This window comes from Styela clava, chromosome 15 (assembly GCF_964204865.1).
Source record: "Styela clava chromosome 15, kaStyClav1.hap1.2, whole genome shotgun sequence".
Lineage (NCBI taxonomy): Eukaryota > Metazoa > Chordata > Ascidiacea > Stolidobranchia > Styelidae > Styela > Styela clava.
This window is the reverse complement of record NC_135264.1, coordinates 13,239,701-13,267,024: the sequence shown is the minus strand read 5'-3', so window position 1 is coordinate 13,267,024 and position 27,324 is coordinate 13,239,701. Positions and strand designations below refer to the sequence as shown.

Genomic DNA, 27,324 nt, shown 5'->3' with positions numbered 1-27,324 from the left:
GAAAACTCATTTCCAAGCAACATGGCTTGAAACCTAAATTTCATACGCGCTGATTAAACTACGCGGGGTAGCTCGGATGGTTTCGTCGAAGGATACTGCAGGGCCTGGTGAGGAGATTTAATCTGACCAGGTGTTTATAGTACTGAAGTTTATAACAATGTAATGTGTTGCTTATTAGGGAAGGGCGACTGGTGAGGATATTTAACATGGCCATGTGTTTATAACTGATATTTGTAACATTGTAATAATCTGTTGCTTATTAGGCGTAGAGATCGAATCATTGTTAAAGCAGTGCATGAGTGTGAAAATTTAAATTCGTACGTTTTATGACTAACTTAGGTTTTTATTTGCTCGCCTCAGTTTTACCTTATCGGTATCCTTTATTTTATCGTCTTTTATGATGATTATGGAGTCGAAATAAATTATACTTATAAATTATACTGTCCCATTGCCACTATGTGGGAGCACAGAGTTATTGTTATTCAATCGTTTGCAGATCTTCATTTGATATTTCTCCATTCTCCATTGGGGTTTTTTATTCAGTCGGGAGTTGGTGTCGATCGATAATTTCTGATGTAGTGTGATGTGATGCCATCATATTCTTCTATACAAAGTGAATGCAAATATGCTGCAGTCGAACAAACCGAAGTGAGTCTTTCTTTTTCTATTAAATGAGTTTTGACTGTCGTTTCATAGTAAACTAAGGTACGTACCGGTACTGTATTTTGAAGCGCTTTTTAACCGTATACGGTACTGATATACAGATAGCCTTACAGATGTAAGTTATAGCAATGAATTTTTGTATAACTTTCGAACCAGACATGGGTTCTGGACAGTCTACAAGGCATATCTTGTTATGTTAATTAACTAATTTTCTTTTATAACAGTATAATGAATAGGTCAGTACTGCAGTACAGCAGTAGCAATAGGTTAAGATTGTTTTTCATCGTCCAATAAATCCTAACCTATTATGAACGAATTCTAAGAAAAACCAACTGTGGTGGAGCACAGACATGATAATACATAATGTTCATTTTTAAGCTATTATTGTACGGTATTGTGTGGTGTGTCTGTGTGTAGGAAGATTGTTTTTGAAATAATTTCATCAATTTCAAAGTACAGAAGTAACTATTTCATATATTCCTATCTAAGAAATTTTTATTTTCAGTTTGACTTCATTTCACATGTCTTACATATGAATAACTGAATAATACAAATTAATTGAGTCAATCGATGAAACATTGAAAAGTAGCAATGTCTGAAGTTGAGCTCCTTTCAGATTTTTACGAGGACAGGGTATATAACGTAGTTTGAATTGCAGCTTACAAGTGTTTTTTTTATATTGGCAATTGGTATTAGAAGCTTTGTCTTGTGTGATTCAATCTTTTGCATGGTTTAAATGTAGGATACTCGAATCATGTTTGGAAAAAAATCATATCCTTTTTTTCCTCAAATCTTCTTGATTATTGGTACTATCCTTAAATTTTCTTATATAGCCCTTTTTCTCACGGATTTTGCTCTGAAAAAGGCCCTATACAGGAAGCGAATGATATCTCACGATATGTTAGGAGATACTTTTAATTGGAAAGACCTAATTTATTATATCCTGAGTGATTAGGGGATTTGGACCCAGGTGTGTCATTTGTCAAGCCAACACAGTTAAAATCGAACATTCGTGGAGTAAAAAGCATTTATAAGCGCCGTAAGAACAAGAGAGCTATGCTCAAATATATGGACACGTAGAGTCACATAATTTTGATGACGTCATAGCGAAAAAAAAAGTAATAGCCTTCTGGAGAAAATTTCTATCTTTAACCACTGAAAATTTCAAAGCAATTGGTGCAGTATTCGAAGAGAAAAGCGACTTTTTAAAAACGTGTCAAAGAACAACAACAACAACAACAACATAATATTGAAACGATCGTTATGTCCACTACGTGTTCAAAAATGAAATTTAGCGTTGTAGCCATATCGGTATAGTACCTTAATATCTTCTTATCTTTTTGTTGCTGCATTGTGGATATTATTTTCCTAAATAATATGGTAAGTTTGAGATATAACATTGATTGGTAAATAAATCTTTCTTTGAAGTGAAGCCTACCTGAATTTAATCAATATGTGTTCTATTTTATAATTTCCTTTGCTCAGGTATCTAATTTTGTTTAAAAATTTATAAACAGTATTTTTGATTGGCTTTCAGTTAGCCTGTTATGCTGGTTTGTCCTCAGATTTTCATTGTTTAATTCAGCATGCTAACATATGTCAATTTCCGTGCACTACTGTTTGAATACATGTTTCAACACACTATCATATCAACTTAATAATTAAACATATTTAACCTGATTTTGGCTAATACTTTTTTAGTTATCGCTAAATTCATGGCTGACTATATTTTGTCCAAAACTACAATTCTCAATAGCCTACTTAAATTTTTGAAATGACTACCAGCCTATTTTTTCAATTTAAGCAGAAAGGTTCATGCACTTGCATAGCTTGACATCACTTTCTTACTAACAATTAGTGAATGTGTTTGATATTAATGTAGAACAATGTGTTTTATGATCATTAGACAGTGAATATTTCAAACCATTGACTTTTTTCCTACCATATCTGTTGCCAAAAATTTATGTCAAAACAAAATTTTCGATGGTTCCATTTTTTTAAAATTTTAAATAAAGTATAAGAAATCAGTTATTTATCAATCAGGCGTCATTGAGTACTCCTCATTTTCTGAAATAAAAAAATACAAACCCTATAATTATGTAAATGTATTTTTCCTGCTAGTGGAATTTCACAATCGAATCTTTATGTAAAAGATCCTTCTTTTGATTATCTAAAATCCGAGGCTTTATCTTTTTTGATTACACGTGTCACGTCGTGTGTGTATTATCATTATTATTCTTAGCAGCATTTTAGGTATTTTCTAGATTTTGTGCGTAATAGCTATTTTTTAGTATCTTTTTTTTATCAGAATGGTTCCCCAAGTAGTGATCGGACAGATATGGCACAATGCGAAGACACAAACGTTGTTTATCATGAAATGAATGATCTGGACTCAGATGGAGCACAGGATACTTCATCTACTGCTGGACTAGATGAAATAGAGAGAAATGTACGATAGCATTATATATTCTTTCTACTTCAATTACCGTAAATTGTCCAAAAATAGGTTTTCGGTTGTATTGTATTGAGTGTGTTTGTGTTTTGGAGTGTTAAACGTTAGTGATTTTTTAGGAATGCAAAATAATATAGAATATAAATTTAGAATAGAATATAAAATCAGACATTCATGTACCAAACCATGGACAGTGTCAAAATTTACTTCCTTTTAATGCAGGGGTGTGCAACAGGAGGCCTGCGGGCCCCAAACTGGTTTGCCAAGTTATTTAGTGTGGTTCTTGTGAACCTTGTGGCCCGAAGGCCGTCTGTCGCACACCCCTGCATTTTGCCATCAGGTCCACAAATTTTTTAGATTGGTTTTAGATGTGTACAGCACTATTTGTGCCTATTTGTAAACTTTTTTTTATTATTTAAAGCTTTGTCATTTTATAATCTCGAATATTCTTCTACAAATCTAGGTTGGGTTTTGGAAACAGCCACGAAAATATGGACCTTGTAGTTGCTGTCACCGATATTGTAGATGGCTGCATTGCAGAAAGTTCACAGGACGTGAATTATTTCTCTTATGCTTGACCACCTTATTTGGGATCATCCTTGCAATTTTTGTGTCTGTAACATGGCAAGCGGGACCAATAGGTAGGCTATGTTGAATAAGTAATTTGATAAAATAGTATTGGTTTGTATGTTTATTTATTTATATTCGTTGGAATAGCATGGTTTTTGGAAATATGTGGGCTTATGACTTAATTTTGTTGCTGCGCAGGGAAAAATTATTTTTTTATTCTAATTGCTTCCAAATTTTAAGAAAGTTCAGTAATAACAGATATAGGTTTTCTTTGAATTGTGTATGGCTTTGGTTAGGTTTATTCATTGCATTAGCTGGAAGGTTTGTTAAATTCACTTCAGTGATGAAATTTGTGCAAAATTTATTATAATTCCTCCACACATTTTAATAATTCATGAAGTTGTGCAACGAACTTGTCTGCAAGTTTCGATTTTACCATTGCAGTTGCAGATAAACAGAATTTATTACAAAATAGATTAAAATCATTCAAAAAATCTTGTTATTCCCCTCATTGAGCTGAAATGAAGGCTGCACCAAAGTTTGAAAAGTAAAAATGCATTTTTGTGTCCATTTGGGATCTTGATTTTGTTAATATTGAATGTGTTTGATGTTATTAATGCAGATATCTCAAATTTTATTTTTTTCAAAACACTTTGAATTCACAATAAAATGTTTAGTTACAATTACATATTTTATTTGATTATTAAACTCAGGACCCTCAAAATCACATTTGTGTACGTACAACATCCATCTGTACCTGATTTAATTTACAAAGGAGTTCGAATCTAATTGTTTATTGTATTCTTCAAATCTAATTTTAGTACCAACAATTTAGTTTCATGCCATTAGTTTTCAATTTCATCTCATTGATCTAAATAAGAAACAGGTAATTGATGTTGTCTCATTTCCCCAATGTACGGATTCAGAGGGAAATGTAGAGTTTCCTTTAATAATCAATAATTAGTTGGTCATATTTGTTTGAAGCATTTCTGTTCAACAATATGTTATTGAAACCAATTTTGTTGTTTATCCCACTTTGAATTTTGTTATTCTTCTTGAAAAACTAGGTAGGGCTGGGCATTTTCTAATACCAGATGATTTCAGAATCGAATCGAATATTTTTTTTGAATCAAATCTCGAATACTTAGCACTTGCAATGATTTTTTTAGTGTAATGGTTCCTTCCAAACATCCACCACTCAGACAGTTTGCTGAGTGTTCACACACAATTAGAAACACGTATTATGCCAGTTTGCATTTTGAAATCATTGCTCCAACGAAACAAAAAAGACTGATTCACCTTGACCTTTGCCACCCAAAAAAAATCAAATGGCAGAGATTCGAGGTGGTCAATTTTATTAAAACAAAGTCCTTATTTATTATAAAATAGACATGTGCGTTGGGAGTTCAATATATTCCCAATCCCCATTTAATTAAATGGCCTCTTATGTAGAGGGCAATTGGGCTGTTTTACATACAGTAGATTAAGAAGAGATTAATTAATATATGGCCGCAATCACCATTAATGATCTCCTCTGTAGAAGGCTATTATGCTGCCAAAAGTGGAACCCAGATCATATTTTGAACATATTCTATGGGTACCATTTTTGGGTCACGCTGCAGGTGTGAGATGGGCATATAGTCCCAATTGCAATTTGAATGGCCTCTTTCGTAGAAGGCTATTGGTGTTGGGTTGCTACACAGACAGCGGTACGATTTTTAGGCTAGCTTGACAAGACACAATCAAGTGTGATGTGACTAGTTCTTTTATGTAAAATACAATATAACAGTGTAACCATGTTTATTCAGCTTCCATTCCAAGCAGATGGACATGCAATATTACCACTTTGCAGAAGAATTTTATTTCTAGTATTCAAAGACAAAAGGGAAACAGCCTCTCCCTTTTTCTCAATTTTTAATTTTATTTATTTAATAAGTAGGCTATTATTTAAATTCCATCACTTCCATGCTTCTTTGCTGAACCCGCAAATACACACCTATCATAGAAAATGGTTGCAGAAGAGTATTAGTGCGGTCAGAGTTATGCGATGCGTATTTATAAAGCGGACTCCTTAGTTTGGCAACTTTTTTTTTAATTTTAAAATTCAAACTTGACTTATATTTGCACATATTTTTTCCCTAGAACCACCAACATGCACAACAAGGGCTTGTGTTGAAGTTGCAAGTATGCTTGCAAGTTCTATGGATGAAACTGTTAATCCGTGTGATGATTTTTACGAGTTTTCTTGTGGTGGTTGGGAAAAGAAAAATCCTCTTCCATCAGGACATGCATACTGGGACACTTTCAGTATTCAAAAGAAAAGCATACAAATGGATCTTAAAAATTTATTAGGTAATCTGATGAATATATTTCTTGATTAGCATGTGGATTAGAATATTTATTTAATGAATGATATTTGAAATGCAAGATGTTGACTTTTTTATTGCCATTGTAGTTCTGGATTTTTGACTCTGCAGACTTAATTTAAAATTTTTACTCCCCGACCCCTTGGGGGGTTTGAAAATATGACTTCGACACCTTGAAAACATGCCAAACTTTCAATTCAGACTATACCGTTCTAATTGTTCCACTTCAATGACTCCTTTTCTGTCATTGATTTTCGTATTAGTTGATTTTTTTTTGCATAAGACACCGGTATACTATAGCAAGAATATCCTTCTGAAAACATAGAAAGCTCATTTGCCTTTAGAACAATTCACTGGAATTGCCCCAGAATTTGCACTAAAATGAAATTGAATAAATTTATAATTTCAATTCATAGGAAATCGCTTTAGATAACAATACGGTAGGCCTACTTGAAAAAATTTTAGACTTGTTTTATTGCATTTAACAAAACCTAATTTTCGTGACAGCACTTCGGTGGGAAATTTTTGCTTTAGCTCTATTATAAGATGAAAATTCTGCCATGTGTGTTTGAAATTGTTTTTACAGAAGAAGAAATCAAAAACAACACTAAGGATTCTGCAGAACGGAAAGCAAAAATTTTCTATAAAACCTGTTTGAATTTAACTGCAATCAATGATTATGGTATTGAACCACTTTTGAAGCTCGTTAAAAAGGTTAGCTTATTATGATGGTTTTATAAGCCTTTCTCTCTGAACAAAGCCTTGTATAAGCAGTCATGACAATGGAAGAAACTAGTGAGATACCTTGGTATTCGAACATACCCTCCTTTCTCTTAGTCTTATTACTGCTTTCCTTGTACCCAAGACCACCGGCAAAAATTTAACAAATAGCACTAAATAACGAAAATTTCTCAATACACGTTATCCTGCTCACCTGGCTGCTCGCTCGGCTCGTTTGTTCGAGCTCTGAATTATTGTTCGATTACCGTAGTATTTTTGACTCAAATTTTTTGGGCAAGTGTCGAGTCGTTTGTAATGTAAAAACAGCCAGGTCCAACACGAGGCTATCGCATACCCTTACAAGGATGATTGACATATAAAATAGTTTAATTTTGCTCGATTTTCATATGGACCATGTTTGGTTGGATTGTTAATTATTCTAGATTTTTAAAAAAATATCAAATTTCACAGATTGGTGGTTGGAGTGTGTTTGGTGAATGGGACAATACGACATTCGACCTCAACGCTGTACGAAGAAAATTAGAGCCCTTCGGATTATCTAACTTCTTCTCTGTCGGCGTCGACACAGACTTGAAACATGTTGATAAGAATATACTTCAAGTAATTTTTCTTTTGTTTCACTCAGGTTTTGAAATTGCTTTTTCTTGATTTAGTCCATGCATCTGAAACAAATAATTGGCTAACTAATTCCATACCTGACATGGACTGGTAACCGGACGAGAGGACATGGTTCGCCATATGATTAAGTCGTTTTATTGACTTTACTCCCCCCAGGATAAATTTGTAAATCCTATCTAGTTGATATCATTTTATACTTTCAAAATGATAAAAATGCTCATGTTAATCATTTCATTAGTATCTGTTAACAAATATTGAGAATAGATAATGAATTTACGGCTGAATGGTGTAGGGTATAACTAACTACCACCCCTTCCCCCCTTTGTGTTAATGGATTCATGTGCATCGATTACGTAGAAATCCAGGCAGGAACCAAAACGGTTATAGTTAGTCTTGAACTGAATTTGTCACATTCGAATTCCCAGGCTTTTCATTGTGGTATCGAAATTTTTTGAAGCGCTCCTAATTAACAGTTTATCAAAGAAGGGCTGCATATACCGTAGTTTATAAAATCAAAATTGATCGAACAATATCAAATTATTTCTAAAATCGAGAACTTAAAGTATTGAATCTAACAAATTTTGATTTGAGTTTACAATTCCTATTAGACATCCCTATTGCATGACAGGAACTTTTTTGCTAAAAATAAACTCAGATGGTAGATAATGGAAAATTTCTAATCAAAATTTCATCAGAAATTTATAATTGTGCTTTCATATTCAGACATTTGGATCAAAATTCACATTGATCTGATTTGATTCATTTCTTTATCCCCAAAACAAATATTATTAACGTATTTCCAGATTCCTTTCAATAATAATGAATAATTACTGAATAACTAAACCCCGTAAAAATTAATCAATATGTTAATTATGACTTATTAGCACTACAAATTCACTAGGTGCTGTTGAATAATTCATAATTCAGTAAATGATATGATATTATAGAACATATTTTGCTCCAAGGGTTCGTTCCATTTTTGGAAGATTTGATTAAAAAAGTATAAAATTCATTCAAACAATTTTTTACAAATATTAATGGGTTTTATGTTTTTTCTATCACATTTATCATACCATCTAGTAGAGTGCCATGAATTTTTTAAAGGTAATTTGTTATCAATTTTATCAAGAATGCTAGATTGATTTGCCAAGATTCTCTTGGGAATTGGTTGTTTTCCGTGCTGAATTTTAGAACAGTATGGCCACATTTGAATAAATTTGCGGAAAATTTTCGACTATAAGTATAACGATTACGGCTAATTAAACAATAATTGTTGGATTGTACAGAATTTTCGCTATAAACTAATGAAAATTTCATTTTTATCTTTTTTAGGTTGACAATGGACATCTAAGTCTCAGTAAAAGAAAATTTTATGTAAACAAGACCCTTGATGACAAGGTAAATTTTGAATGGCACAGAAATAGTTCCATTTTAGTATCAATAGCTTTTTTCCCTACACTTGGCCCCAGAAAATTTTCTTCCTATACTTTACCATTGCAAAAATTTTGACCTTTCAAATTTGTTCGTCTTAGCTCCTATGTATGTGACATTAAGTCACATTATTAACGCATGACTTGCACTCGTGTCTCGATATTTCTTGGTAATAGCCTTTTCACATTCAAAGAATGTTGCGAAACAAGAATATATTTGAAATATTCAATTCATATTTATTCATGCATATTTACTGATTGATGAATTAAAATATTATACTTCTTTTCTTATATTATTCCAAGCTTGGCCATGAATATAGCATGTTGGCTAAATTATGAGAGCTATACAGAAAATATACAATGGAACAATGACCTTTATATTTATGTTGTTTTAGATGTGATCAGCATGAAGATATAATGATTTATGAAAATTTTTACATGAACTTGCCCCCAATTTAGAATGTATTCAATATTCCATATTCGAAAATAGGTACTCCGTAGTGTGTGTACCAGTCCCGGGTTAGGGTTAGGCCATAATTTTATTTTCCTTATTTTAGTTCTATTACTAGTTCGGGGATCGTCTGTGTTAGCCCCTGCCCATAGATTTGAGTCCTTTTACACAACTTGATGTAAAGTAGGTGAAAAAAATTAGTTACCTCCATATTGGTACACACACTTCTGGAGCGCCTGAAAATATTTCCTCAATATTATGAATTCGGAATGGTGGAATATTCGGTTTTGGCCATCCCTGCATATAAACCTACATAATTTTCAATCCATTCCTTATTCTATTCAGATCTTGAAAGCTTATCATGAGTTTATGGTCGACATTACTGTACTTCTTGGTGCTGATAAAAATAAAACATCTCAAGCAATGACGGATATAATTTTATTTGAGCAAAAACTTGCGAATATTCAAATGCCAGCTGAAAAAGCAAGACAGCGGGATCGTTACTATAAATATATGACAATAAGTCAATTGCAGGTTGGAATATTTATTTTAAAATTTTTTTTGTTTCTGAGTCTATCTCTGTGATTTTTGTACAAAAAGTAAATCTGTGAACCGTTTTGCTGTACTGTTATTAAGCAATGGCCGAAGCGAGTCGAGAAAAATCATTTTTTTCAACTGCTGGACCAATTGCTTTGGAATTTCCAGTGGTTAATTAAATCTTGTGTTGTTGCTAGAGGGCTATACTTCATTTCTTTTAAAAATATCTGTGGGATCTATGGATTCGTTTTTCACTGCGAAGTTTTGTGTGATGACGACATCAAAATTAAAAAAATTGTGTGCCGTGCCGTGGTTCCGTGATCACATCTCGGTGATATGTTGGCTACAGATACTATAAAAGATTCGATGCTACTTCGTTTTGGCCCACTTGTTCATATATTTGAGCATTGCTCTTTTGTTTCAGAATGTATTCAGAATCGGTATCATTTACTGAATTGCATCATTTTTTATTCAAATTTTTAGTGGGCTACTGAATTGTTCTAGTGTTTAGTCGTTCGACTATTGAGGTATTAATGTATATGGTATATGCTGTTTCGAAAATTTTACAGTATTTCGAAAACACTGCATTTCAACAGCTTCTTATTTAGGGCCTTGCTCTGAGTAAACGGTAAAACACCTTGTTGATAACTTTTTCAGCATATTATCGGAATATTATCTCTGTATTGGTTAACGAAACTAACTGAACTGCGTTCTCAATTTAGGAGATGACTCCCATAATAGATTGGATGGAATATATCGACACAGCTTTCAAAAATGTTCTACCCGATGAAAATCTAAAACCGACTGAAAAAATTGCAACATCATCCGAAGAATATCTACAGAAATTAACAGATGTTATAAAAACTACTTCGAATGAGTGAGTTTGGAACTTTTTTCATTTGGACAATTGAGCTACAATTTTTTACCTTTGAGTTTTTATTTGTGATAATTCAAAAAATAAGGTGGCGTCAGCTCTTGGGTGAAATTATACCGGTAATTATTTTCTTCTAGGACTCTCAATAATTTTATGATATGGCATCTTGTATCAACATTTACTGGACCACTTGGACAAGATTTCATTGATGCCAGAACTAAAATGAACAAAGCAATATATGGATCTGATTCAGTAAGTCAGTTATAAAAAACTCTTCATATATTCAATAGACAGTTGGACCATCTCTGTTTTTCTGCAATACCAAATTAAAACTACTGGACTAAGGATCTATTGCAACGGTTCGACAAACTATTTGTACCACTGGGCCAAATATGCACATTGACGGTAGAGCCTATAAACAATCACCACATCAAAGTTCAAAATATTTCTTGCTCGCAATTCCTATTTCTGTGTTTCTAACAGTAAGCATGTTTAGCTAGAAAACAACATAACTAAGATCTGTTACGCTAATTACTACAAAACAAACTCCACACAACAGGTATAATTACGACATATATTCATAAAAACAGATAATATTAAGTTTATGACCAATTTTTGTTTTTAATCATTGAAAATGAGGTTATTTGTAGGCCACAAAAATTTGGGTGCTCCTGTAGTATGTGCACCAGGATGGTGGACACCGGAACGTAGTATGTGTACCAGGTTAGGCTTAGGCCATAATTTTATTTCAATTTTCCTTAATTTAGTTCTATTACAAGTTCGGGGACTAGCCAAGTGACTCTCGTAGTATTTGTACCTGAAATTATGGCCTAACCCTAACCTGTTATACATACTACGTTCTGGTGTCCGCCATATTGATCTACATACTACTAGAGTACCAAAATTTGTCCACGGGCCACATTTGGACTGCGGCCGCAGTTTGCATGCCAATGGTTTTGGATGAAACGAATTTTTGGAAGCTGTTATAGTTATGTCTAACCACCATTCTGATTCTCATTTTTTTCCTTACAGTCTTGCAATGAAAGATGGAGAAGTTGCGTAAGTACAGTCGATACGTCATTAGGACTCGCTCTCGGAAAATTATTTATTACTAGTAGTTTCGACCACAAGAGCAAGGATAGAGTGAGTATTTCAAGAAGTATATTTAAAAAAAAGTTTGAAAAACGACATAATCATTATCGTTACATCTATTCAGGCGGAACTAATGGTCACGGAAATAAAAAATGCATTCAAGCGGAACTTGCCAAAAACTAGTTGGGTAGACAAAGAAACAGAAGCGAAAGCAATTAAAAAAGTATATTTTTAAATGAAATTTATAATAGTACCAAACATGGCCCATTGCTAACTTGTGCTACAAAACACAGGTTAGCAGTGGGCCATGTTTGGTGTTCCTTTTTTCCGAACAATGTTAGTTATTTATTTTTTTTAATTAAGGTTGACGCTGTCAGAGATATGATTGGATTTCCAGATTACATTCTTAACGAGACAAGAGTCAATAGCGAGTATATGGATGTAAGTAATCAATAATAAGTTCATTTAATCCCGGCACAATTTGCTGACAATGCAGATCTCAAAATGCACCTATTTTGTGACACACAAAAACTCATTTATATTTATAAAATAAGTACTTTTTTTTATTTGAGTCGTTTTGCATTCTGTACTTCTGTTCTGATCATTTTGAGCTCTGATATTTTATAACTAATTTTAAATAGTACAGAGCTTGAGTTGAACATTTTTTTTTATTTTAGTTTGATTTCACTGAAAAAACGTCGTATTTTGATGTGATATATAAATATTATTTATTTATTCGGAGGGAAGAACTCAAAATGTTGAGGAAAAAAGTCGACAAAGATGAGTGAGTACTTGTTTGAGTATTTTTCAAAATTTTGAACACTTCGGGTATTATTGGTATGATTAGAAAAACTTATTCACACTTTTATCCTGGGGGAGAGGAAAGTCGATAAGACGACTCTATCATATGACGAGCCACGGCCCCTTGTCCAGTTACTAGTCCATGTCGGGTATAGGATTAGTTGGCCAGTTATTTGTTTCAGATGTTATTTGTTTCAGCTGAAACCAACGGATGTTATTTGTTTCAGCTGAAACCAACGGGCGGTTATGTGAACCACCCTACGTCGGCGAAGAGTCCGATAATCCTCTCGCACATAGTTTCACCCCACAGATTCGAACCTGGGAAACCACGTAATCAGAGGTGCGATGACGAGCATATTCCTAATGCTTAGCACAATGAGCCACACCGCAAGGATCGCAGTAATCCCTTTTTCGTAATAAATGTTTTATTATGGCTATGGACATCACTACTTTTAATACTGTTTATTATTTGCGATTCTCAAAGTGGGCCTTTAAAGATTGTTGAATTTTACAATGAAAATTCAACTTTCCAATATCCAGCTAACCTTCTTCAAGTCATTGCAGTCCAGAAAGCAAATACATTTAGGTGTTGTTTATCTGTTAACTGTTGTTAAATTCATGCCTGCTTTAGAAGACAAGAACACCGTTTCGTGCATTACTTTTCCTATTATTTTCAGCTGGGAAATGACCCCTCCGACCTTGAACGCTTATTACTCACCAACTGAAAACACAATAGGTAAGATAACTTCTTCGTAAATTTTCCCCATGAATTTCGTAGCTTCCAGAATCACCTTTTTCCTGTTGTTTCTTGACAGTGTTTCCAGCTGGAATACTCCAACCTCCGGCGTACAGCAGTAGCTATCCACAATCAATTAATTTTGGCGGAATTGGATTGGTTGTTGGGCATGAATTAACACACGGCTTTGATGACCAAGGTTAGTTATACACTACACATATGTATGTGACAAATACACATCACATGCACCTAAATATATTCACAAATAATGTGTTTCTTTGATCTCTAATGACATAGCTTATTAAGTATGTTGATAGGTATTTGTCTGCCTGTATGTCTGTTAGATGCACGCGATATCTCACGAAAGCGAGATTGAATCTGCTCCAGATTTTGCATGTGCATTCTTCATATCTCGGACCAGAAGCCTATCGATTTTGGGCGAATTATATCGTATGATTAGCGAGTTATTAACTAAGTTTATCCAGACCAAATCGGTTAAATCCAGTTTCTAACAGAATTTTACCGGTATGATCCAGTTGCTCTAGCTGAATTGGGAAAAATCCGGCCTGTTGGTTACTTTGATATGGCCCGTCTGATGCCACCACAACCAAACTAAAACCAAATTTTGATGTTTTAAGAAAGAACTGATCAAAGTGTATGCCTCTGAACAAATTTCTTGAGATTTTTTTTAGTAGTTAATATTGTGGTTTTTCAAGTTCATATTACACATACATATTACATATATGTGAATGTGATAGTCCACATATTTACATACTTAACCTCGACTAGTAACCGTACGACAGAACATGGTTTGCCACATGATGACACCATATTATGGGCTCTCCTCGCCTGGATGTATAATGAAATCCTATTCAAACCTTGCTAATTCGATTTTGATGTACAGGAAGAAAATTCGGTCTCGATGGCAATCTTAATAACTGGTGGAAGAATGAAACTGCTGAAAAGTTCAAGAAAAAGGCTGAATGCATGATCGAGCAATATTCTAACTACAAGATAGGGGGTCGGAACGTGAGTTACATATCAGATTCGTATATTAGGACGTTTCCAAGGTTCCCGTACATTTGAACCCACGTACATTTGAACCCACGACAATTGCACCTGCATACTATTGTACCCATAGAAATTTTCTTTGCTTTGCGGATATTTGAACCCATTCTAACCTTAACCCATGGGTTTTGGCACCCACATATAGATTGTACCCGCTGATGTACACATGGGTTCAAATGTACGTGGGTTCAAACGTACGGTCACCCGTTTCCAAACCGGGGTAGAATTTTGTTTTGTATTACTAATATTCTTTAGTTCTTTAATATTACTACAATACTCATTTATGCACACGTGAGGCATAGGTGTGACTTGCTTATAACACTAGCTAAGGGTCTAATAAAGATTGTACAAATAAAGTTTTTTTATGCATAGTGAGGGAGAAATAAAGAGTTTCAAAATAGGCCAAGAAATTTAACGAAAAATGTTGGGAACCACAAAACTAAGATCTGTGACTTTGTGTCTGCTTATTTACAGGTTTATAATTCCTGGTTTGAATCTCATCACCTCTCCCAGGATTAACAAATTGCTCACCCTGTTTGGTCCTTCCAAAAATACTAGCCGATTTCTAGTGCTGGGCATTTTGAAACGGTTTAGATGAAATTTTGAATTACTGGCTCTGTTCTTTCGAGTTATTGATGAAACATGTTCTATATTGTGTGTGAAAACTCAGCAAACAGTTGACTAATGGATTCTATGTTTTCGGTTATTCGTGTCTGGAAGAACTATTACAATAAAGTCTCATCCAATAACTTATCTTAGATTTGATTCGAAAAAATATTCAATCAGATTCTGAAATCATGGGGTATTTGAAAATGCTCATCACTAATTACTAATTAGTGAAAATTTGTGTTGACTGCTAGGTCTTGCTCATCGTAAAGATACGGAAAGGCCATATAAAAATAAATCATGAATATCATTTGCTTTCACAGATTAACGGAAACATTACTGTCGGAGAAAACATTGCTGACAATGGTGGATTGAGACTTGCATATGATGTATGTGTTTTTTTTTTCCGATCTCGATTTTTTCTAATTCTGTTTTCAATGGGACAATAGGCTGATATGATTTGTATTTGTAGGCGTACATGCATTGGAGAGAAAATGGGGACGCTGATTTAGAAGATCCATTATTGCCGTCGTTGAATTATACAAGAGATCAATTGTTTTTTATCGGCTTCGCACAGGTATGATATCGATTTATTCTTCAATTATGAGCCAAAGAAAGATTTTTAACTCGGTGGAGGGTGTTATTGAGAGGGGTTTGTTATGGGGGGGTTTTGACACCCTCACCCTGTATAAGCAGCCGCTGATGGGTTTGAGTCCCCATTGTTTTAATAGGACCATTATTTTTTCCCATTACCCAATGTATCAAACTGTGGGTAAGGTGGTGGGCATGGGGTTTGAATTCAAGATATCTGACCTGCAAAGTCAATATAGCCATATACAACGTTCTTACCAAATGACCATTCCGCCCACCCCATTAAAATTTTATGTGAATGATTTTGTATTACAGAAATGGTAAACTTCTCAGTTTACTGGTAAACTTCTGTTTGGGGTTGGGCTTCGAGTGTAGTCACATTCGTTCTATTGGACTTTTCTCTCTTGTATAAATATGAATTTCTATCTATGTCGATTTTTATTTTGCTTATCACAAGACACTTAGTAACCATAGTTATTATGTGCTATTTATTTTCAGCTTTGGTGCTCTGTTAGTACTCCTGAATACATGAAGAAAAGTGTTTTAGTCAGCGTGCATTCTCCTAGTAAAATCAGAGTGCTAGGTACGGCATCGAATTCGAAAGAATTTGCCAAAGCGTTCCAATGTCCCATCGGCAGTCCAATGAATCCAGAAAACAAATGTAGTGTTTGGTAAGAGCACTACTCCTAATGGTAATTCATATACTTTGTAACAAGAATTCAGTTACTTGTACTATTTTGAATCATATAAGAATTCCGTATATATATATGAAGCGTCTGTGGTGTTGATGGTACTAAATACACATCTTTTTCAAGTTTTAGCATTAAGATTTACCTTTCTTGAAGTTTGTATTGCATTTCTCTTTATTTCTTTGTTTCATTTACCTAATTCTAGTTTTTATTGGCATATAACAATTTTATACACAAAGCTGGCATGTCAATTTTGAGTATACGGCACGTTTAGAGCAATGTAAGACTCTATATTGTAATCATGAGATTGACAATGGGTAAATTAGCTTGTTCAGATCATTCAAAAAGTTTTTTTTTGGAAAGTATTATATGAAATTTGCAATTGTCGTGGGAAAATCATGAATTATGTTTAATTTTACGATATATGTAATAATATTTGATTCAAGAGTCGTGCTGCACACTCACACGAATATATTTCTGTAACGTTTCGTCCGACCAAAGTCAGAAATACATTTGCAATATTGTGCAGCAAGACTCTTGAATCAATCAGAATAGTTATTTTTATTCCTGCATCCTTGCTTTATACACATCCACTTGTTATTTAGTCTTGTGTAACCCCCATCTGATAAATACATTATAACTTCGCTAAAAAATTGCCTATTATTTACTATATTCATTTAAATAATAGAGTAAAGGCATTCTCAAATGCACAATGAGATTTTGCTCTACATATCATTTAATGTTGAATTCTTCATATTTTGCACTGTATAGAAGCATTGTTACATTTGTGAGACGCTAAAAAGTAGCGACTTTTGGTAACAGAAATAACTAACAGCTCCACTTGCCAATAGTTCAGTCATTTCGAAAAAAATGGTAGTTACCTGGCATATTGGTCGTGATTTGTACACATACAATATCCACCTCCTTCCCTTGCCCCATTTCAGGCTATCATAATCGCCGGATGATAACTGCTTCCTTTACTGCAGTTTTGGCCCCGTAACGATTTAATATGGCCCGCCAAATCTGAGTGAAATAAGTTTAACACCTTATATTTTTTTGCGTTCTAGATACGGCCAATTGTTACATCATTATCACAGCTTAAGCATGTGAATATTCAATTATACCAGTATCTTAATTATACATACCGTCGTATCGGCCCCTTGCAGGCCCTCTCCTGTCCCGCGAATATTCTTTGTGTCTAATTTTGGCCTGCTTTGCTCTGATGGCATTGGTTACCCATGTTGTGATAGTCCCTATTTCTGAACTTTGGTTTCTTCTTTACTATTTTTAATTCTATTTGTTATTGTTGTTGTTTCTCAATTCTTTAGAATTAATAGATTGAACGTCCTAATTTTGTAATAACTTTATATTTCAATGTTGTCTGTGCAAAGAGGTATAAATAAACGTACATAGTACATAAGAAGTACAAAAGCATATTATGAATAAGAAAATAATGGAAATTTAAGGTGAACGGCTGCAACTTCACTTTCGTAGAATTTCGGGACACAGTTATTTTATAGTGTTTAGTTTCACTATACTAAGTCAATGCATCTGAAACAAATACCTGGCCAAGCCCGACATGGACTGATAGCTGGACGAGAGGCCGTGGTTATCTATATGATTAAGTCGCCTTATCGGGTTCTTCTTTTCCCGGTATGAATATATAAATCTTATCATACGCAGCAAGGCTTCTTTTCAGGCTTGGCGGTTCTGTTATCGGCCTTTCTCTCCTTGAGTTATATAGCTTTCTGTAGTGGGTTATCAGCACTGAAAGTTTGCTGTATGCTTTCGCCGATGCAATACATATATCTTCTTTCACGTGTGGCTGGTATGGTAGTCACGATTCATCTCTTAAATCTGCCCTTGTTGTATGAGGACCGATTGTCGCACGGTCACCGTATGTCCTGTTATAAGTTTGTCTCGTCGTCGCCTGTATTTGTTGGTATAACGTCCCCAGCGTCATCGAATTCCACAACGACATCACCTCGCGCGACTTCTGTTGCTTTCTTCAGTGAAACGAAGAAAACTGGCATCTTCTCTTCGCATACTACAGTGATTATTCGTCTAATTTCGGCTGGAATTGAATTTATAAGTTTTTTTTTATATATTCTATAAACGGCGAAACTTTTCTGAAGACTATACTACGACAAAAACGGCATTTTTTTAAGTTGTTGCACAGAGTCAATCAATCAATCATTTTATTTCGGCTCTCTGACTAAAACGGAACAATACAAAAAAGTAAACAGACAACAAATACAGTAAACAGACAACAAATAAATTCGTAATTTCCATATAAAACACAAGTTCGAGGTATTTCTAAGGGTTGTTTTCGGTCGTTGGGTGGGGTCGTGTGAAATCGATACTTAAAGAGGGGTGATCAAGGTGTTGATTGGTTGGTTGTTTGAACATCAATCACCGCTCACATCTGTCTAAAACTAAATTAGAACTAGTTAAGAAGTCTTCATCAATTTTTCTCTATCCCGGGATAAAAGGCGATAACGTTATATACGTTGACTTCTAAAGAAAGCAGTGCGATCATATCACAAGGTACATCTCTACTCGCCCCTATATCTAGAATAGTTTGTTGGTTGGTCGATCACATTCATCAAGATCTTATTTACATATGTATCAATTAATTTACTTACCGTTAGGGCAGGATATGAAGAATTTAATACTGAGTTGTAGAAACGATAGGTGTATTGCTTTTATCGTTTTGGCGCCATCGTTATCAATAAATGGACAAGAACTCATGTCCAAGACGAAATGAGTAATCTTTTTTGAAGAAGTGTCGGTTTCATGTCCCATTAATCCTTGATCACTCGATAACCTTTGAACGGGAATTTTTTTCCCTGCTGTATACCCGTTTGTAATATTGGCCTCTTTTGGCGTTGCTTTGTCGAGGGAAGAGTTCGAATCGTTTCCGGGTGAACCAGGAAGTCCATTTTCGGGATCTCGGTTACTGTTTCCGGCTGCTGAATAGTTTGGAATCGCCCCAATTTTGTCACCCACTAGAGTTCCAGTTTCTTTTTTCTTTTTCTTCGTTCTGCTAGCCTCCAACACTGGATCAAATCCGAGGGAATGGGTTACCTGGCGTTTGAAACTGAAATCAAAGTGGAGGGTTATAATGAATTATTTAACAGTGACAAAATCCGGAATTTGTAAAAATTACCTTTCTCTGTTAGCATAAATAATAGGTGCTGGATAACGGAATACAATAATGTTAGAATTTTCATCGTTCATTGTCTTGTATTTATCAACGTCTCGATATTCCCCGGATCCAACGACGCCAAGAACTGATCCTTTCACACTGAATTAAAGAGAAGCGTTATTGTGATCTTTAGAGATAGAATTGTGCCAGTCAGAGATCGAAGAGTGATCGTTAGAATCGCACTTTTAATTCCATGCGCAAGTTCGCATATTTGATTCTAGTTAGGCACAATTTTGTGCGAGGAAGTAGGGTGGCAACCGTTGGTCGGTTACGTCTATCTCTATCATCTGGTAACTATTTCTATACCTGATAGTTACTGGTAGTCGTACTAGTGGCCGTGGTTAGACGTATGATCGAGTCTTATTATCGGCTTTTCTCTTCTCTCGAATAAATCTAAAAACCCGTGCCTACTTCATAACAAATTTTGTCTACGTCCGTGGTCCGTTGTCATTAACACAAAAAGTGGTAAATGAGTATAAAATAAACAATTTTGCGACTCACGTTTGAGTTTTAAGAACGATAGTAAACATTCCAAATGCAACAGCAACGCCAAGTCCGAGAGATACACCCAGAAGAATTACAGCAAGCCATGTGACAACCCATGTCAAAGCGTCAAGTTTGTTCACTCTCCATAACGCCGGTATCTGTATGAAATAAAATGAATATGTCGCAAGCATAGATTTTTTCATAGTGGTTAAAGATTCTATTTGTCGCTAGAGGGCTATTACTTCTATTTATTTGAAAAAATTCTGTGGCCTCTATTGGGTTCGTTTTTTGTGCCCGATGACGTCATAAAAATTAAAAATTGCGCACATTGTGGCTGTTCCGCGTTCGCGTTAGTCGTTTCGCAAAGTCGAAGACTGTGATACCGGTAGTCTACTGTGACAGACCCGTGCTACTTCGTTTTGGTCTTAGTGTGCATATATTCAAGCATCGCTCGCTTATTGCTATGAAAATTTGACTTTTTCGGAGTTCAGAGCTGATGTCGAAGTCCATTTTTTTGCAATCCGGAGTCGGAGACTATTATATATTTTCCTCGACTTCACTTCCTGGCTAAAGATTAGAGTGTAATCTAATATCTCACCTTTTCAAACTGCTTCAACAGACCTTTGAGATTGACTACGATGATGGCGGCAAGTGCTGCTTGTGGTAACGATTCAAACAGCGGACCGATCCACAGTAGAATAATCAAAATTAATATAGATGAAAATATTCCCGTGATCTGGAATGAAAGTTTGATTATGAATCCATTGGTAAAGTAATGCGGTGGTTTCCACCCTTTTTCGTTAAATTTGGTATTCCTGTGGTATGTGAACCAAGATGACGCACACCGGAACGTAGAGTGTGTACCAGTCACTACCAGGTTAAGGTTAGGCCATAATTTTATTCCAATTTTAGTTCTATAACGAGTTCGGGGACTAGCCAAGTGACTCCCGTAGTATTTGTACCTGAAATTATGGCCTAACCCTAATCTGGTACACATACTACGTCCGATGTCCGACACACTACGGGAGTACCTTAAATTCCCCCCTTGGCCTATTTAGGAACTCTTCAATCCTTTCTCAATATATATATATGCAGGAAAACTACTTTATTTATTCAATCTTTAATGGGTACTTAGCTGAATTAAAAAAGTTCCATTCTAAAAGGTAAAATACTTCTTGCCTCAAAGACTGCCTAAAACCTGGTAAAAACGCACTACATGCGGGGGTGCAGGCAGTTCTTTCGAAAATCTCATTCCGTGACTAGAAAATAAAGTTACGCTTCTCGTTGGACGAGATTTCTTATCAGCTCATATTGATTTTTCACTTACGGAAAATACAAAATTAGTGGCCGGTAATAACCTTCATAATGTCATACCACGATGATTGCAATCTAAAGGCGCGGTGTCATTGACTTCTAGTACGCTACTTTTTTCTATCGTTTGTATTTACTCGTACCAGCATTCACCATGTTGAGCATTGAACGACAAACTTGTAAAAGTCCGCATTTAGTTTACCCAATAAAAATAAATGTAACTAATTCAAATTCCAATACTTTAATTGTGGATATAAGACTATTCGTTTTCATTTGATAAACGCATTAGAATACATGTTCAATCTTACCTGTGTATGAGCGCCAACTTCATCCCATATCACCGACCTTGACAAAGAAGCTGCCGAAGGAAAACAAGAGAAAAACGAACCAAATATATTCCCAACACCAATGGCTAATAATTCCTGATAAAAAAAAAGATTATTCATCTATTACATAGACATTATTTAAAAATTTATCAGATAAAATGGCTATTTATTATCTATTTATTTAATATCGCGTGGGGGATTATTATGTGCGAGAGATTTGCTGGACTCCTTACCGCCACAGGGTGGTTTACGTAACCGCCGGCCGGTTACGGCTTCTTCTATCATGAAGTCCGTGCATCTGAAACAATTAAATGGCTAACTAATCCGACATGGAACGTTAACCGGACGAAAGGCGTGGTACTTACTTCATATAAATAAGCCACTTTTCCGGCATTTCTCTCCCGGGATAAATATATATGGAAAATCCTATCCTGTAACATAATCCAAATACTTGAAATTGCTTAATAAATTTGAATATGACCATCGAGTATCTAGAATTCATTCAAATTGCAAGCATACGAATTGCAAACAGAAGTCCCCGGTACGTAATGAAAGGAAATTGTTGAATGAAGGTTATACACTATATATAAATAACAAATGCAATCAAAGAGTAATAATACCTGATCTGAGTCGACTTTATATGAATGCTTAGTTGCAAACATTTGACACAATGAAATTTCGATAGCAAACGCGACAATTGCAATTGGAATTGCTTCTAGAAATACTAAACCGATGTCACTCGCTTGTGGAATAGAAGTTTCAATTCTGTAATAAAGTTGTAATGAGTAATCTTGATATACTTAGTTTGTACTGCATTGCAATAAGCTGTAGACCTGCATATGTAGTTTGGAATGAAAAATCAGCAAGAAATAAAACCGCGATGAAGTGTTTTCTCTACGTATACTGTTATTGATATCGACGAAAACACCGTTTACACAAGTCCATTTAGTTGCAAGATTATATCCCAGATTTATAGCGGAATATATAGTGAAACATTGATGATCAAAGCATGCATAGCAAAAACATGCATTTTTTACTCGATGTAATGACTTCTGCTTGCGTTTAATCTTTCGCAATTCGTAAAAACGGTACGCAATTGTTCATTGAGACTTATGTCAGTTTTTAAAACGTCAGTTAGATACAGTAACGCCCCCTTACACAAGATCGAATGCGTACAAATCAGTACAAAGCATAAACATTGACCAACTAGAATCCAAGATATCACTCCATTGTTAACCGAGTCCAGGCTGCAACCGCGCAGAGCTTACCGCTATTGCACTGAGAAACATCAAATACAAGTAAACATAACAGCCATCGTCTTACCCCGTGGGAATATTCCCAACAATTTGTACTCCGTGATTTTTATTGAAGTATCCAAAGTATGATGCGATCGTAGAAAACACGACAATCGCTAATTCCCATGGTAAAGGAATGGGTAAACGATCATGAAACTTTTCGTTGATTATCTGTAAAAGAAAATGTATTCAATATCAAGAAATACTTCAACTAATCAATACTTAAATATCCGAGAATTGTTGAAATGTTTTATTTGAAATCATAGTTATCAGCCAGCTTGGGAGTCCATGGCACTCGGTTGGGAATCGCTTTGGTAGAATATGTAAGGCAAATTTCTAAAAAATGTTCGTCGCTGAAGTTTTGTCTCTTTTTCTTTCACTTATTTCGGTGCCACTCTGGATGCGACCTTGGCGCAATAAAAGTACTTCAGTGCATGATCTGACTTGCTTAAAGTCTCAATCTCAATCTCATAAAGACATTTCATATAATTCAGTTCCTAACCCTGCCATCGGAGGGATGGAATAATACTAAAATCACTGAGATCGCATTCCAAAGTGTCACTCTTATTTCATTTTTTGGAAACATATTCCAAACAAATCGATATCCTCTAGTCAGTGTCGAATAATCAACACGATTAATAATGAAACGGGGTAGAGTAAAATCTACATAATATCTTTTAATGCTTGTTATTCTTTGAAAAATAAAAATAAATCCATAACCTAAATATGCCTACTCACTTTTCCTGCGATGAGCAGTGCAATGCAACAAATGGACACAACAGTTGTTGCCCAGTTTATTTTAATAATCTCTTTAAAAATATCTATATACGTCTGAAAATAAAATAAAGAATATTAATACAATGTTCAGCTTGTTGTTATAAAGGTACCTTGAAGCTTATATGGCAGCACTGATGCGTTGTTGCCAGAATTCTGATCACAAAATTCGTCCTCAAATATAGCTTGTGAAACTGCACTTAAGTTATTTTTGATAGATTTGTTTTCACAACTTTCAGCAATTGAATACATTCATTTAGTTGAGAGTTCTATAATATATACACCGCGCTTCCATATATTTGCTACGAATATATATTATGTTGTGTTGATTTACGATTCATTAAATCCAAACTCAGGTTATGCAATCAGAAAAATTTGAATGAAATTTTCATCTATGTTTTTATTTGATTCATTTAACTGAGAAAATGTAATTTAAACATTTTAGAAACAATATAAAAGTTCTGAAGTCTTATACTCACATAAATTAATGCAAGAGGCCCTGAATGTCGAGATACAGTAATTCCTATTAACTTTGGCACTTGTGATGTTAAAACGTGAAACGCTGCCCCGCACGTGAAGCCAGAAATAAGAAATTCTGATAAATATATAGTAATAATCCCAAGTCGAAATATTGACATCGCCACCTTAAAAGATAAAGTATATTTATTGGTATTTTAATTTATGGCATTTTATTAAAGAATAATGAAAGCTCAAATGCATGTTTGTGAAACAATTTGTGTACCTTTAACATAGATCTACAATAACATAGTCTACGCTTTAACATAGATATTATCACTGATAATACTGGCAACTGTTTTGGCTTTAAAGTGGGATTTCATTGTGAGATATATTTACCGGACATACAAAATTGTACTTATAATTGAATGCTGTATATTATTGATTTTGAATAGCAGGTTTACATTCATTAAGCGCATTTTATTTACGCATTTGGGAGCGTTGATATAAATATAACATATTTATAAATACTACCTGTATTATTCCACAGACCATTGCGAGTGCAACCGCAATTTGCATTTTACGTTTAGCCAACGCAGCTTCACATGAGACAGAAGCGGACGATGTCGTCACCATATCATATGTTACAGTGGTAGAACTAAGATTAAATGAAGTAGAAGAATATGTCGTCGAATTACTACCCACATCCGGGCAAGGGGTCACGTGCTGAAAAACGAAATATTTGTAGAGTAACGTTATACTGTCGGTAGATTGTTTTTTCATCTCTTTAGAAACAGCTATTTACAAACAGTCATTGACTGTATGCTCCTCTTCTAGGAGGTGTTTTTAAATTTTGAGAGAGGTACCATAAATATTTTTGCTATTAGCGATAAAAATATATACAAGTTGATACCATTCGTCAAGAGTATCACTAATTAGCAATGTTGATTAAAATCATGACTGCGTATATCTTTGTGAAAGACTGACGTCAGTGATTTTAATAATAATAGAAAGTACAGCGCGTTCTATCCGTGACATTGATGTGTCGTGACTTAATAAACATTGCAATTAGTTTCGATCTGGTTGAATGTTGTTGCTATTTTTAGGAAGCGCTATAAGTAATCAAAATATATGGAAATGAATTATTTGATTTCAGCAATTTTTGAAATTTAATTAAGTGAACCAATTGATAATTTGATTAAACACATAAAACATATCTTTTGTAGCAAAAATGTGAGATTTGAAAAATAACGCTCTCGCCACGTTCTAAGTAATTGTACGCTTCCACGTTTGGAAACATTGAAAAATGCCATACGTGCTTCAATGGCCCATTACTTTATCATCATCTCTGATATGTAGAGTAGTCATCGTACACCGGAACTAAGAAACCATGATCCTTTCTTTTGAGCGGTGGCAGAGGAATTTTTTGGGCGGGGGATTTCTACAAAAGATACCATTAAACAGAATATATCTATAGACTATGATTAAACTTACATTATTAATCACTTGCGCTATCATGAGACTGACCACAGCAAATGTTCCAATTGATACATGCTTGCTTGTACCCAGAATAATATAAATTAAAACAGGAAAGAATGAAACGTAGAGTCCAGTTACAGCCGGCAATGAAGCAAGTAGTCCGTAGGCCATTCCTGCGATAAAAAATACAAATAGATTTGGGGTTCTGAAACTGGGGCCTGGGGCCCTAAACGGGGTACGTTAAATTGTTATAGGGCGTACGCTGGGGAACAGTGAAAATTTCAAGAATAGGATTCGAACAGATTCTATATATTTTTATTTATGGCATTTTTGTCAGGAATTTCAGGTGTTATGATTTGACGTATATATAATACTTCACTAAACAAATACCTTGAGGTAGATGCACTATCCCGACTGTTATTCCAGCAGCAATATCTCCAAACAATAGTTTTCGTGGATTATATTTAGGAATCCATTGTAAAATTGGTAAAACTGAAAATACGAACTTCTTTAAGCGTTGTGCTGTAATAAAAGCAAGTGTTAGTTAGACATCTATCGAAGCAAGATGATGGCGTCACAATACCGACAAGTTACCGCTGTAAGTTTTGTCGTGATTGGAGCGGTATAGTAATCTTTAATGATAGAAGGATGTTACTTTAGTATGCAATTTCAGCGGTTGTGTGATCTCGGTGATTTTAGTTTGGGTTAAGAACCGAATTCTTTGAGAATCTCTTTATGGGATTAAACGCATACCAGGCCGACACTACAATTAATGCCATTTTGTTATGCGACTGAGATCACGTTGAGCAACTGAGATACTTTATTTGTTCAATCTTTAATGATGTTTTTGGCATTTTTGGTTGGTGAAATATTAAAAAAATTATAGAGGGGTGTCAAAATGACCCAGGGACACCCGAGATCATTAGGTTAATAGGTTCTAAGCCAGTGTTGCGCGCTAGTCGCACTCTTCCCACAAAACGGAAAATTTCCTCCGCGGTTGAGAAACTTTGCCCTGAATTGTCTAAATAACATTTTATTTTCTCAAAGCTGGAAATTTTTGTTTTGGGTGGTTTTATGATATTATATTGCTTCTAATCAATCTGAAACGGGTGAGCCCATACTAACCTGAACATGTACATTTTTCTTTCGCAACTATTCTAATCTTTTCTTTCCATTTGATTTCTTCTTTAACTTTTCCATATTTTTCAAACAATTGTTTTTCCGTGTACAAGAGAAATTCAGTCTCTGAATCAGCATTGTTAAATCCTTCTGACGTTAAACTTATAGTCGTATTCATAACGCAAATAACTGAAATGAAAATATAATTTGCTACAGTTAATGCTCATACCACCTACCGCTGACGCTTTATCTTTGTAAATATCTCATTTTCAAACATAAAATAATTTAACCACCCATAAGAATTGAGAAATACACTTCTTTTGCCAGCCAGAATCGGCCATTTCAAAAGTAAATATGGATTTTTCAGATAGCTTTGTAATTTTTAACCCATTTTAATTTAATACGCAATGACACACATTAATTTTGACAAACTCGCCCAAACCATTCCAGGTTGCACGACATTGATTGTCGTATATATCAGATTATTAAATGAGGTAGATCGATGTATCGGTATATAAATTTAATTGGGTTCGTTAACTGCTTTGTTTATTCCTACTCTGTGTTTGCATTAATGATGTGAAACAA

General features: G+C 34.7%; 2 protein-coding genes across 4 annotated transcripts; one reads left to right on the top strand and one right to left on the bottom strand.

The window, feature by feature from the left end:
• The first annotated feature begins 491 nt into the window (after positions 1–491).
• Positions 492–17,101, top strand: LOC120333746 (endothelin-converting enzyme 2-like). Of its 3 annotated transcripts, XM_078120394.1 has the most exons (21): positions 510–648; positions 1,169–1,296; positions 2,972–3,112; positions 3,579–3,756; positions 5,828–6,037; positions 6,638–6,765; positions 7,243–7,392; positions 8,743–8,808; positions 9,637–9,825; positions 10,551–10,705; positions 10,840–10,954; positions 11,735–11,845; positions 11,919–12,017; positions 12,158–12,235; positions 12,472–12,578; positions 13,273–13,331; positions 13,411–13,530; positions 14,236–14,360; positions 15,329–15,394; positions 15,478–15,582; positions 16,095–17,101. In XM_078120394.1, exons 2-21 carry the CDS (start codon positions 1,255–1,257, stop codon positions 16,269–16,271), a joined length of 2,421 nt encoding a protein of 806 aa, XP_077976520.1. In that variant the 5' UTR covers positions 510–648; positions 1,169–1,254; the 3' UTR covers positions 16,272–17,101. The 3 variants fall into 3 exon arrangements, with proteins under 3 accessions (XP_077976519.1, XP_077976520.1, XP_077976521.1); XM_078120393.1 differs by lacking the exon at positions 1,169–1,296 and having other exon boundaries at positions 492–648; XM_078120395.1 differs by lacking the exon at positions 1,169–1,296 and having other exon boundaries at positions 514–648; positions 2,989–3,112.
• Positions 17,102–17,633: 532 nt separating this feature from the next.
• LOC120333748 (prestin-like) lies at positions 17,634–26,927 on the bottom strand. Its single transcript, XM_078120396.1, has 14 exons — positions 26,746–26,927; positions 26,011–26,142; positions 25,636–25,793; positions 24,676–24,867; positions 24,165–24,329; positions 23,650–23,742; positions 22,940–23,082; positions 22,237–22,381; positions 21,599–21,712; positions 20,578–20,715; positions 19,995–20,137; positions 19,455–19,592; positions 18,931–19,385; positions 17,634–18,359 (listed from the first exon to the last, which is right to left on the bottom strand). Exons 1-14 carry the CDS (start codon positions 26,915–26,917, stop codon positions 18,193–18,195), a joined length of 2,355 nt encoding a protein of 784 aa, XP_077976522.1. The 5' UTR covers positions 26,918–26,927; the 3' UTR covers positions 17,634–18,192.
• Positions 26,928–27,324: the final 397 nt, after the last annotated feature.

Excerpts from the sequence above, each read along its gene's own strand:
- LOC120333748 (XM_078120396.1), bottom strand. The coding sequence starts at position 26,917 with ATGAATACGACTATAAGTTTAACGTCAGAAGGATTTAACAATGCTGAT. Across the intron at positions 20,716-21,598 it reads AAGTTGGCGCTCATACACAG|ATCACGGGAATATTTTCATC; the intron begins GTAAGATTGAAC and ends CTTTCATTCCAG. Across the intron at positions 19,593-19,994 it reads ATCGTTCTTAAAACTCAAAC|TGTGAAAGGATCAGTTCTTG; the intron begins GTGAGTCGCAAA and ends TCTTTAATTCAG.
- LOC120333746 (XM_078120393.1), top strand. The coding sequence starts at position 589 with ATGCCATCATATTCTTCTATACAAAGTGAATGCAAATATGCTGCAGTC. Across the intron at positions 3,113-3,578 it reads TAGATGAAATAGAGAGAAAT|GTTGGGTTTTGGAAACAGCC; the intron begins GTACGATAGCAT and ends CTACAAATCTAG. Across the intron at positions 13,531-14,235 it reads ACACGGCTTTGATGACCAAG|GAAGAAAATTCGGTCTCGAT; the intron begins GTTAGTTATACA and ends TTTGATGTACAG.